At 37.4% G+C, this 12,052-nt stretch overlaps 1 protein-coding gene across 1 annotated transcript in view; it reads right to left on the reverse strand.

Annotated features, from left to right (window-relative positions):
- The window catches only part of LAMA4 (laminin subunit alpha 4), a gene marked incomplete at its 5' end in the record, with an annotated part of 95,883 nt that overhangs the window by 10,009 nt on the left and 73,822 nt on the right, over positions 1 to 12,052 (reverse strand). Inside the window, 8 exons of the mRNA XM_084285203.1 lie at positions 776 to 969; positions 1,687 to 1,840; positions 2,518 to 2,682; positions 4,028 to 4,161; positions 5,675 to 5,812; positions 6,969 to 7,104; positions 10,655 to 10,797; positions 11,883 to 12,014. Of these exons, the coding sequence (XP_084141329.1) occupies positions 776 to 969; positions 1,687 to 1,840; positions 2,518 to 2,682; positions 4,028 to 4,161; positions 5,675 to 5,812; positions 6,969 to 7,104; positions 10,655 to 10,797; positions 11,883 to 12,014 (1,196 nt within the window). The remainder of the gene's footprint in view (positions 1 to 775; positions 970 to 1,686; positions 1,841 to 2,517; positions 2,683 to 4,027; positions 4,162 to 5,674; positions 5,813 to 6,968; positions 7,105 to 10,654; positions 10,798 to 11,882; positions 12,015 to 12,052) is intronic.

The following is a 12,052-nucleotide window of genomic DNA, read 5'->3' on the forward strand; positions in this document are numbered from 1 at the left end:
CATCTCATATGGGCACCATCAGGACTACCTAAGCAAAACACTGTTGAATTAAAACAAACCTAATGCTTTTGTTACTTAAGTCAGGCAATAGCACTCTTCTTTTCTGCGTTAGTGGTCTGGTATGCTTCCAGGAAGTGCTGTGTTGTTGAATTTATAGTCTTTCATGGAAAGTATTAAACCAAAATCCTTTGCTGGTCATAACACACCATATGGTGTATTCTTTGGGAGCCTGAGAAATAAATGTCCACAATATCTCGACTTGATATTAATTACTTGTATTTCCGTAATGGCTTGAATTGGACATGGTTTTCATAGCTTTATGTCCTACTGCACTCCACAGACTCCTAAACATTAAACAGCTGCCAATGTCCACTCAACACATAACTATATTTAATTTCTTGGTGAACTATCATGTTTTCCAGCTCTGCTCTAATGACATTACTTCTGGCATGAAGAGACTGATGATACAATGCTTGTTTAGAGATTACATTCTCAAAGTCCTCATACAAATAGGCAAGGAGACACATTTATTTTTAAATATACAATACAGATGAAGGCCCCAAAAAAGGAATGTAATAATGTATTTATTACTTTTTCTCAGCTGAAATGCCTATTAATGTATCCTAACAATGTACTCTATTGAAAAATTTGCCTAAGATATAACAAAAAAGGCCAACAGAAATATGTCTTTTTTTTTTTTTTTTTTTTTTTTTTCTTTCATATACATCTTTTGCCTTCCCAGTATGTATTATGTTTATTTCTGAAGTCCTTTTACCTTTCACTTAAATCCTTTGGTATGTGATCAAATTCTTGCCGGCTGTTTGCTGTTCCTCCAAACTGATAAGCATTTTCAGTTGCTTTGGGGTTCATTGGCAATTGGCACTGAGGGTCTTTTTGCATATTCACTTCTTGATACATTTTTTTGAGGCCAGTTGAAGGTTGTGAGATCTTGTCTTTATCTCTCCCCACCTTCACAGAAAGAGAACCATTAATCAGATATTTAACTAAGATTGGACATATAACAAACAAACAAATAAATAAATGAGTATTATTTATATACAAGTCAACAATATGCTTTTTACTTACAAAAGTACTAGGAATAGTTCCAAGTCAGATTTTCCTATATACTATATACTATATTTTCCTATATACTACAGATGCCCATGTAGGGAAGGAGAAGGGATAATCAGAATACTTGTATATAATTATAATCCAATACTTTTGCACTTTTCCTGTTCAACTCTTCCTCTCTGTTTTTGATGATATAAGCTATAGCACAGACATAAAAAAACACACTTGGACCAAAAGTTCTGCATGCTGGAAGAGTTTTTTTTTTCCATTTATGTTGGTGTATGTTAGCTGCACCCAGGAGAGAGAGCCACGTGGAAGCACCTGAAAACAGAAGCTAGCAATCAAGATGGGCTTTTTCTGCAGGACTTCATAAAAGATGACAGAAATTCTGTTTTACAGTTCTACCAAGAAGGAGTGATGCAAGTGTAGGCCAGATACGCTGGGTCAGGGCAGTCATTTGTAGTGATATAATGTATAAAGGAATGGAATCCTTTCCTTTTCTATGTCCAAGTGTTACATTTTTGGTATCCATAACTTGGAGGATTTACAGTCACGATGGAGTATGTATCAACTGTGGAAAATTCTAAAGTGGAACTGACACAGTTTGTAGCAAACCTTTTTATTACGGTTTCCTTTGGCTTTTGATGAGTTCTTTCCTTTCTTATGGAGAAGAGCAACAGGAGGGGATTCAACAGGGCATCCGTAAAAAGAAGTCTGAACTTTCTCCGAGTACCGTTGGAAATCTTCCACTTCAACCTCCTGATCCAATCTGTGTTTAAAAGAGGGGATGACAAAAACAACATTTTTCCAAGTGTTGGAATTCTTACAAAGATCACAGTATTTACATTTGAATTATAAATGATATTTTGTTGGTCTTTTTCATTCTTGGATTGTGGATTAAAAATTACAGATTAATCAGTAAACGTTTGAGTATTATAGGCAGCCTATACTACCTTTGTCTGTTGTACCCATGCTCTCATAAACAGAGAGTCTGAATCTCCAACACCAACTTTGCTTTAAAATCTGTATAAGAATATTTCATAAAGTGATTAAGAGCAACAAATTTGGACCATTTTCACTTGACCAAACTCCTGACTTCAGCAATGTCTGTGAGATGCCTTAGTATCATTTTGTTTCAAAGGCAGAGATGCAGCTACATAATATAAGTGTAAATTACAGCTATTCAAATTCTGCATTGCACCAACACCATTAGCATGAAAGCTGATTTGCATCAAGTTCTTCCCACTTTAAAAATATCTCAACCTAGCAGGTCTGCACCAACAGATTCCATAGAAAATAAGGCGAGAAGCTTATTCACACATACTGCCTAGCCTCACAAAATGAGAGAGGGATTTTTATTGTGAAAATCAATCAGCTCTCTTGAGCTATTACCCGAGCTGTCAGGCAACGATTGCCTAGTAATGAGTTTAGGAGGATGCTACGCACCTAGTGAAGTATGCATTGCTTATGCAGCCAGTGAAGTTGGCTTGCTGTGTTTTGAGGGGTGAGCCACCAAAATAGAACTTCTTAATGCTGTCAGGGCTTTTCCCTGCTCTGTCCTTTGCTGGATTCTTCTTGCTTTGTTTCTTGTCATCAACACTCAGCTCGTATCTGCAAAGACAAAGCATCCATTTTGTAGGCTGGTTTTGGAAAAGTCCATGATGGTGGTTAGACAGCATATTACATGCACCTAAAATATTCAGTTCAATGTGTTAAATCACTGAATGATAGTGCCCAAAGTCATGAGACCTTCTCACATCTGTGCCACAAGTAGCAGTAAAATTAGCCCACTGGCATCTTACAGTCCAGAGGCCCACAGATGTCATAATATCCTGAGATTAATCATAAAGTCCAAAAAAATACAGTCCACTCAGTGAAGATAAATAAACCAAGGAATTGCTAATAAATGGATGGAGCTACTGTTTGTGTAATATAGGATCTAAGCTCATGCTATTCCTTCTTTTTCATGTCCCTATCCCTTTTTCCTTCTCTTTCACCACAGTATATGGATGTTTGGGCTTATACAATGTCCTTTACCTAATATAATTTCGCAACAAGCACATTAATTGCTGCAGATGGCAGGAAGGATTCTACAGCTTTAATAAGAAACTGAATATAGCTAAAGCATCAAACAGGGATTTTGTTTGGTGAGTTTGGAATTCAAAACTTTCAGGGAAGTGTGACAGCCTTCAGCACTTTTCCAGGACACCTTTATGTACTTGGAGCTTTTCAAACCATGTTTACAAACCTCCATTTCAGTTAGAAAACTGAGAATGACCTGGTTGTATCAGGCAAGGTTCTTGAAGAAAGATTGTTCAAGTATTTACCTTCTAAGAAAATTCTAAACACAGGAAACAACAGTAAAATACGTACCAACAAAACAACGCTTTCAAGTTTTCTGAGAAGCAGATATAGATTTATTTCCCACTGCCATATTTAATCTTACATTTATGTTTGTCAGTATTAAAAATATTTTAAACATGTTCCACTCTGTATATCCCAAATGAATGCTTTTTCTGAAGATGCCTCAATTACTTCAGGGTCAATTTGGGATTACATTAGCAAATCAGAAGAGTCAATCCCAATGAAGAAAGAATTTCATGCTACCTTTTAATTATATTAAACTGCTTTCATACCTAAGGACAAAAAAAAAAAAAAAAAAAAAAAAAAAAAAAAAAGAACTAAGCTTTTAGAAACACTATTCTTTTCTTTTAGTTTTAATAACATTTCCCAACATCTCATGCTCAGGCAACACAGGCCAAATTTCAATCCGAGATTTTGGCTTTGATTTATTTTCTTTTAAACTGAATTAATTAGTTTAACATATCAATGGAAAAAAAAAAAAAAAAAAAAACTCCTAAAATCACTTTGAGAGCAAATATTGAATGCTAATATGCTCTTTACAAGAAATATTTTATTCTGAAGGTAGGGAATAAAACTTGCTGGACAGTTTTACCTTTCTGGTGTGACGGAAGTAATGATGAAGTGGGTTTTTCCATCGTTGTAATTTCTGTCTGGTGATTGGATTTTGATTCCACTTGCATTTAAAACAACAGCACCTCTGTCCATAGAGATGGATAACACGTCTGACTGAAATACAGACAAAATCATCTTCATAAGCAAGTGTAACACAGGAAAGTTAACAGTTCTGTTTATTTTCCTGTTGTATTTGTTTTCTACAACCAAAGAGTTTTTTTTGTTTTGTTTTGTTTTGTTTTGTTTTCCAGGAAGATAAATTGAGAAGCAAAACAGGAGACGTGATATTCTTGCTGTTTTTTAAGATCGAATTCTGAGAATTCTGCTACTGATTATGTCTCATGTTTCTGTCACATGAACTCCTTACCTCTAGCATAGATGTATGATGCTTACATTTCATTTGTGCTTCTGGTACCCCAGCTATGGTACCCCAGCTGTACTGCAAGACTACCACTGTCATAAAAACAACACATTTTTTTTTCTTTTCCTAATTCCCTCTGATCAGAGCTGTTCAGTCACTCAAAATTATCTTAGAGATACGATCCTCTATCTGGGTCAGGCATACGGGATCACAGCGCCATGTAGCAGGAATATTATCTGTTCCATTAGTGCAAGCACGGGCACTGTGCACTCAGAGGAATCACGCTGTCTAATTCCGTCAAGTGCTAAATTGCTGCACCTCTATTTGTTAAATAGGGCACTTGGCATCTCATAGGATTAGCGATTCTGAGTTAAAACCAGAAGTGGTGTGTGGGGTCTCATTTATGCAAGCAGCATGGATAGCTGACATGGTTACTGATTTCAATTTAAGGCAATACTCCACACTGTAAAATGGAAAAGTTCAGGAGTGGTTATAGGTGTCATACAGCCTTCCCTGCTGCATTGCTCGTGATCTTCTGCAAATATGGCAGAGCAGACATTTGGGGTGGTTGCAAATGTTCTGGCATTTGAGCTCATGGGTGCTGCTGGTTTAAGTTTGAGACTGCAGAATCCTAGAATCACTTTGTCTCACTCAACATTGGAGTGCAAGTCCCTATTTCTGCCCATGGCACACCTCTGAGGGGGCATTTGGAGCAGCTTGGCTTTCCATAACTGCAAGGAGTCATTCTCAATTGCTGCTTTTCCTGGTCACACATGGAGGTCTAAGTACCATTGGGGAATACAGACAATTTCCCAACTAATTTCTGTAAACTCTGCAATGCTCAGAATAACATCCCACTAATCCAAACAAACTTTCTGCCTTTGCTTGTTGGATATTGCCTCTGGGAGGAAAATGTCAGGCCCTCAGTATTGTTTGTACTTTGGTAGCATCTACAGGTCCAAATAGGGATTGCAGTGCTGCTGAGTACAGTGAGATCCACTGTGTATTTCTACCCTCAGGACTTCAATTCTAGGCATATGATCACATGCTCTTCACAACATCAAAATAATGTCTAGGCATTGCTGGGTTCATCTGTAGATCAAACATGAACTGTGAAAATGAGGCCATCAATGAATGCTTCTGTATTGTGGACTGCTTTCTCTTTTATTAAAAGATGAAGCGAGAAATTCTTTTATGCCCTTAGTATTCTCCTGAGAAACAATCCAAAGCTAAAATAAAACAAACTGTAAAGAAAAATATACTCACTCCTTCAGAATAGTAGAACAGCAGCCCATTGGGCTGCAATGTGCGGAAATTAAAGCCTCCTTCAAATTCACTTAAGAGGGACACTTTTTGGCTTGATGCAATGAAGCTCTCTCCATTGAAGTATGCTTTGCGGGACATCTGTGTATTAAATAAAACAAATTTACATGTAAACTGCAGACAACATTCAAATCATTGAAAGAATGAATCTATGTCTTTCATTTAAAGATGCAGGCAATTCAGTTCTATAAAAACTCCTCTTTTTTTTTTTTTTTTTTTTTTTTTTTTTTTCTGCATGTCTTAACCTAATTTATACAGGCTGTCCCTTGCAGGCTATGAAAATCTTAAGAAAGTGTAGTCATTTTAGACAGCATAAGCCAAATTGTTCTCAGTTTCCTGGGATTTCTGGCCCCATGATGAGTCTGCTGATGTTAATGAACATGCAGGCTAGAAGCAGAGGGGGCTCAAGGCCCTGTTTGAACTGTGTGGCACTGAGTCACCTCCCCAGCATGTGATGTATGAATTTGCTTGTTGGACTGAATGCTGGTGAGGGGGGTTGAATGTCTATAGCCCTCTGAGGCTCGGAAGGAAAACTGGGTCTGGAGTAGAACAAATTGCATCTGGCTTCCTCCTTTGCAGAGACTGAGATTGAGTGATGAACTCTACAAGTGGTGAGCTCTTTCCCCTTCATGGATTCTCATGGGTATATTGAATAGATATGGCCATAGGATGCAGACCACAAACACTGTTTAGATTTACCAGTTTTGCACTGTAATGAACAACTGATAAATGATGGAAAGGATCAGAAAAGAAATGGCAATTTCCTCAGTGTTGAAGTTGGTGCAGTTGATTTGTGTGTCACAGAGGTAGAATTGGATTGACTTGAGGGGTCTGACAACTCATCTGAAGGGGATCTTGCTGTCTTTTTCATTCCATATATCTATATTAGGACACATTTGAGAAGAATTCTCCTTGTCTCTTTAATAAAAACTGAATTACAAGGGAATATTTCCTTCCAGAATACAGCACACAACTTATTTCAAATTCAACCTTCACATTGCAACCTCACATATGATAAAAATAGCAAAATACCTTGTGCTGCAATTCATAGTGAAAATTGGATAGTATACCAGCAAACTTACACACACGCGTGTACATACACACACCAGTCAATGAGCTTGTTGTCATTTCCTTTGTTGAAAACTTCCTTTCTATTTTTTTGGAGTTAAAAGTCTATCTCATGGGCGTATCCACTGCCAAAATTTTGTTTTTATCTCACAAATGATATTATGCTTACCAGTGAATCCTCTGGGCATCCATAGCTAATTCCCAGGGTTCCTGGTTCTTCTAACAAGTTGAAATCCTTCTTTTGGAACTGGAAACCCTTCATGCAGCCTTTAAAGCCAATACTTCCTGCCAGATGTGAGCTAATGCTGTTGGAAAACAATGTCAAAGTGCAATTACATATTCCTTGCCTTTTTGAATATACTTTTTTTGCAAAGGTGTTAAAAAAACTTTGAAGAGCCTCAGTCACTTGCACCACTAGTGCCCAATTTCTACGTCTTTATGTAAAACAACTATTTAACCACATTGGGTGATTTGAAAAGTCAAGATGCGCCAGCTGTAATAAACGTTACAGGGAGGAATATATGACAGTTCAAAGGGAAGGCACATACAGAGTAACTTTAAGAAAATAAAAATATCAGCTGAAATAAAAGAACATTTTAAAATGGGTTTGTACCCACTTACAGTGAAAATCATTGGATTTTTATCTCCACCTGACATTTCAGAAAACCTCTGTGTTACTTTTCCTTTCTTGGTATTACAGGCAAGCTCTATTATTGCATTGGGGAGCAAATGCATTCATGTTCCTTAACATGTATTAGTAACAGAGGTCAAGGAATTAAGAGTAAATTCTGATTGCTGATGAGTGGGTTTACATAGCTGTAAATGAGAGCAGCAGGTGGGCTTCCAGGTTCCTTTCTGTGTCAGATTTGAGGTCCATTGCACAGCAGTGCATCCCAGCTGCTCCTGCTCACTGCTCTACATTTTCGACTCCACCCTTATCAAGATATCACAGCATCACAGCACGGGACATATCACTGAATACTTATGTGGCACAAAGGAGAAATTTGCCTAAAATCACAGAGGGTTTTTGACAGAGCAAGGAAATGACATGCTACCTACTGGGTACCAGTCCAGGAGATAACCAAGGAACAAATACACTGAAAGAATGAATGTGAAATAAAGAGTTTTGATTTATCTCATTGTAAGGTAAACATTGGACACATGAAAATGAATCAAGTTCTGGAAACATTTGTTTTTCTATGTTGGCTAAAGTGGACCATCATGTGAAAGAGTGCAGATGCACATGTCTGAAATAAGGTGAGAAGAACACTGTAGGGGCATCATCTGCCCCTCAGTGAAATGAGTGGGAAGGCTAAATCAACAGAAAGGCTTCAGTCATTCTCACTAAGACCTGGCTCAAAGTGCAGGGTATCAGTCAATCGGTTTTATCTCCACTCTGATTGACTATGGCTGGATGCTACAAACACGCCATTAACAACAATTTCCAGGAGCAACTGGAACTAAAGAAGATAGGCTTAAAACTAAAGAACTTTTTCTTCTGAATTTGTTCTTATAGTTCCCAGTCCCAAGAGCTCCTAGCTCCCCTTATATCCCCCTTTGCTTTATGCAGGGAGTGAAGTGGTAGGAAAATAACATATAATGTTACTTCCAGATTCATTTAAAAGACAATTGACAGAGGAAATTGCTGTTGAGGTGAAGGAAAATATACTGCTTTGAAAGAAAATTACACTTTCCGCTAAGACTACAGCTACTTTTCCCACCACTGCTGCAGCCCAATGTCAGTCAAATGTAAATCTGTCTAAAAAAAGGATGCAGAAATATAAATAGTAGATACTAGCAGTAGAAAGATAGACAGAAAGTCTTAGTTCATTGATGATATAACTCTAACAACAACTTATACACCTTTTGGAAATGGAAAGATGTCACCACATTTAGACCATGCTTTTTGCTGTGTACCCTTTTCAGGAGAACCAGAACTGGGTACAATATACAAGGCAAAGATGTAGCTCTACTTAAATCATTTCAGTACACATTTTTCAATGTTGATCATATTCTTACAATGTCCATATTTTTTCTCTGTTACCGCTTGCTCACTTAGTTGCATTTTTATTTTTATTTTTATTTTTATTTTTATTTTTATTTTTATTTTTATTTTTATTTTTATTTTTTTGCTTTGACAGTATCTTCCAGTGACAGTATCTTTGACAGTGTTTTGTATAATGACCACAATGCACTCAGAAAACTGCAGGCATAATTCATGTGATTCATCCTGTATTCTACATTAGCGAGCAAGTTTCATTTGCCATGGGGCTGCTCAATTGCCTAGATTTCTAGGCCTTCTGGGCTTTTTAAGTTTTCTCTAGGCTTGATTAACCAAAGTATTTTTCACCATTCTTTTGCCTTGTTTCTGGATCATTAATGTGTTCAATATCAATCCTAAGAGAGATCCTCTGGGCATGTGGTGTAGACCTTTTATACCGTGAAAACTGAATGGTAACTATGTCTTATTTTCTCTTTCCCAGCTACTTTCTAATCCACCACACTCTTTCCTCTCTTGGTGTCACTAGTTTTCTCAGTAGCCCTTTATGGCAGACCTTTATGAAGAACTATTTGAAAGGCCCAATAAATTGCATAGGCTATTTCTCCCTTGCCCAACATTTTGTTTGCATGTTTGGGTAATTGCATGGGATCAAAAAGCATAATTTTCCTTTACAGGAGGTTTGTCACTATCATAAAAGCTTAATCCGTGGTATACATCACAGACAATATTATCATTATATCTCATTATATATCAATTCTACAAAAGGATCTCCTGACAACGAAATAAGGTTTCAGGATTTACCTGTAATTCCTAGAAATTATTCTGCAGCATTTGCTGTCTTCCCCTTTTTATACATAGAGGTTATTTTAAAGAGAGCCTGTATTTCTGTCAGTAGTTGTGAGTTTTCAGTTAGCAGCTGGAGACCTTTTGAAAATGCTAGCTGAGCTGTCTGATCAAGAGAACGCATGGTGCCTATCATGTGCTTCTTCAAGCGTCTGTCCTGCTTTCCCAGAGTGTGACCCAGCTTCACTGCATTATCGTTACAGGAACTGGGAGCTGTATGGTCTACTGGGATTAAGTTTGGCTTCTGTCAAATGGTACAATGGGAAAATTAGACTTTTTCTTTTCTTCTCACACCTACACAGAGACAACTGACTTAAGTCTAGAGAGAAACTGAGACTTATCAGAATTGAAATACATAGGAAAGATATCACCTTTAGATTTCAAAATACACTTGGTAAAGGGTTTTGATTCTTCAGCTAATGCATTTTTTACTTTACAAAGATCATTTTTCTGCAGAGTGAGAAGAAATAGTGATTCTATATTTTCATGTGTTTGAAATTGCCTTTTTTTTTTTTTTTTATAAAGATAACAGTTTCAGTTAACATTACTAAAATGGAACTGGTTTCAGCAGAACTTTGCTGTGCTGGATCCAGCCTAATCCTTACTACTGTTGAGCTATATACAAAACCTTAGGAGTTTGTCTTAGGGGTTGTTTCATGTAAAGGTGTTGAAACTGAGAAAAAAAAACAAAACACAATCACAGAACGGATGAGGTTTGAAGGGACCTCTGCAGGTCATCTGATCCAACTCCCCTGCTCAAGATGGAACATCTAGAGTAGATTGCCCAAGACCATGCCTGGACAACTTTCAAGTCTCTCCAAGGGGGGAGATTCCATAACCGCTCTGGAAAACTTGTGCCAGTGCCCAGTCACCTGCACAGTAAAGAAGTGTTTCCTGAATAAAGAAACAAATGCTTCCTGAGAAATAAAAATGTTTTACTGTAAGTGCAAGTCACAAAATGCAACTTAAATTACTTGAAGATAATGATTGAATGCCAGTTGTAAACCAACCTGGACTGTAAGATCTCAGCAGGTGCTCCTCCAATGTAGATGTCTGTGAACGGCATTGCTGTTCTTTCATTGTCAACGCTTTTTATATGTCGTCGGTCTACTACCAAGATCATCTTCTTAGAATTGTGATATATAATAGAAATCTGAAAAGAAAAACATGTTTTTAAAAGTGTCCAAAATGTCATCTTTTGTAAGTTGTCATGGTGATTTTGCAAGATCGATTGTATCTTTATGTCTTTTTGTTTGAACAGCTACTCCCATTTATTGAAAAAGTTGTTTGTGAATCAGGAGAGGTTGACAACAATTACTAGTAGGGAACTTATGTTGATGCCACAATTTATCTGCTGCCTGAAAAAACAGGTTATTTCATTTATGATTAGAACCACACAAAATTACCCCATGCCAAATTCTACACTTCAGCAAGCTGACAAACTCCATTAATGTTGGAGTGCTTCATTGATTTATCCAGGAAATTAGGGCATACTTCTAAAAAAAACTTGTTTCATCGTCAAAGCATAAAAAGCATAATTTTGCCCTGCTTAAACTGTTTGAGCAGAACTGAAGCTGTAGCTGTAGTAGTGGATCAGGAATCAGCCTTTGAATTTACATCAAATAAATAGCAGGATAAGCAAGCCACTAAGGGGGATTTGCTATTGCCACTGCCACAGTTACACTGGCTTAAGGTAAATTATCTTAAAACAAGTACAACTTGGTGTTTATGATCTTCAAAAGTCCATAAAATGCTATCCATATATAAAAGACTGCTACCTGAATAATTCTTACTTTGAATGAAACAGGAAATGCATTCCTTCTTGTAATACAATGTATAACAACTAAGGTGGTCAAGTTAATATCATGACATGTTTTTAGTTCAGGAGAACTGTATATTTGAAGAATATAATTGTCACTGCTATAATTTCATTATGAATTCTAACACTTTTTGTCCCACATGAACAGTCCTGTCCTTGTCTAGCAGTGTGCAGAATCTGTCCACAAGCACTGATTTACCAGGAGGCAGGGAGAGCCCTCCATGGCTCAGCGCTGGTGGGACTGATGTGCTCTTTCACATGCAGGGTATGTGTACGCTCTACTCATCTACCCCCTCTACTGCATCACCACCTGGCTCCTCATCCTTTTGCTCTTTAAAATGGTGTTACATCAAATCCTTGCTGTTTTGGAGCTGCTGGGATAATTAGTCAAATAGCTGTGATTGTATCCCCATCTCTACCTCATGAAATTTGGCATCGTTAATCTGAGCCTTCTTCATAGAGTCCTCTAGCAGCATGGGGCCAGTGCTGAAGCCAAAGTCATAGCGGAGGTACAAGAACCCGTTGTGCATCTCAAGACTGAAGAACATACTCTGCATAAAATAGAAACAGCAATCAGAAACGCACTATC

The sequence above is a fragment of the Netta rufina genome, assembly GCF_964035555.1.
Source record: "Netta rufina genome assembly, chromosome: 3".
NCBI lineage: Eukaryota > Metazoa > Chordata > Aves > Anseriformes > Anatidae > Netta > Netta rufina.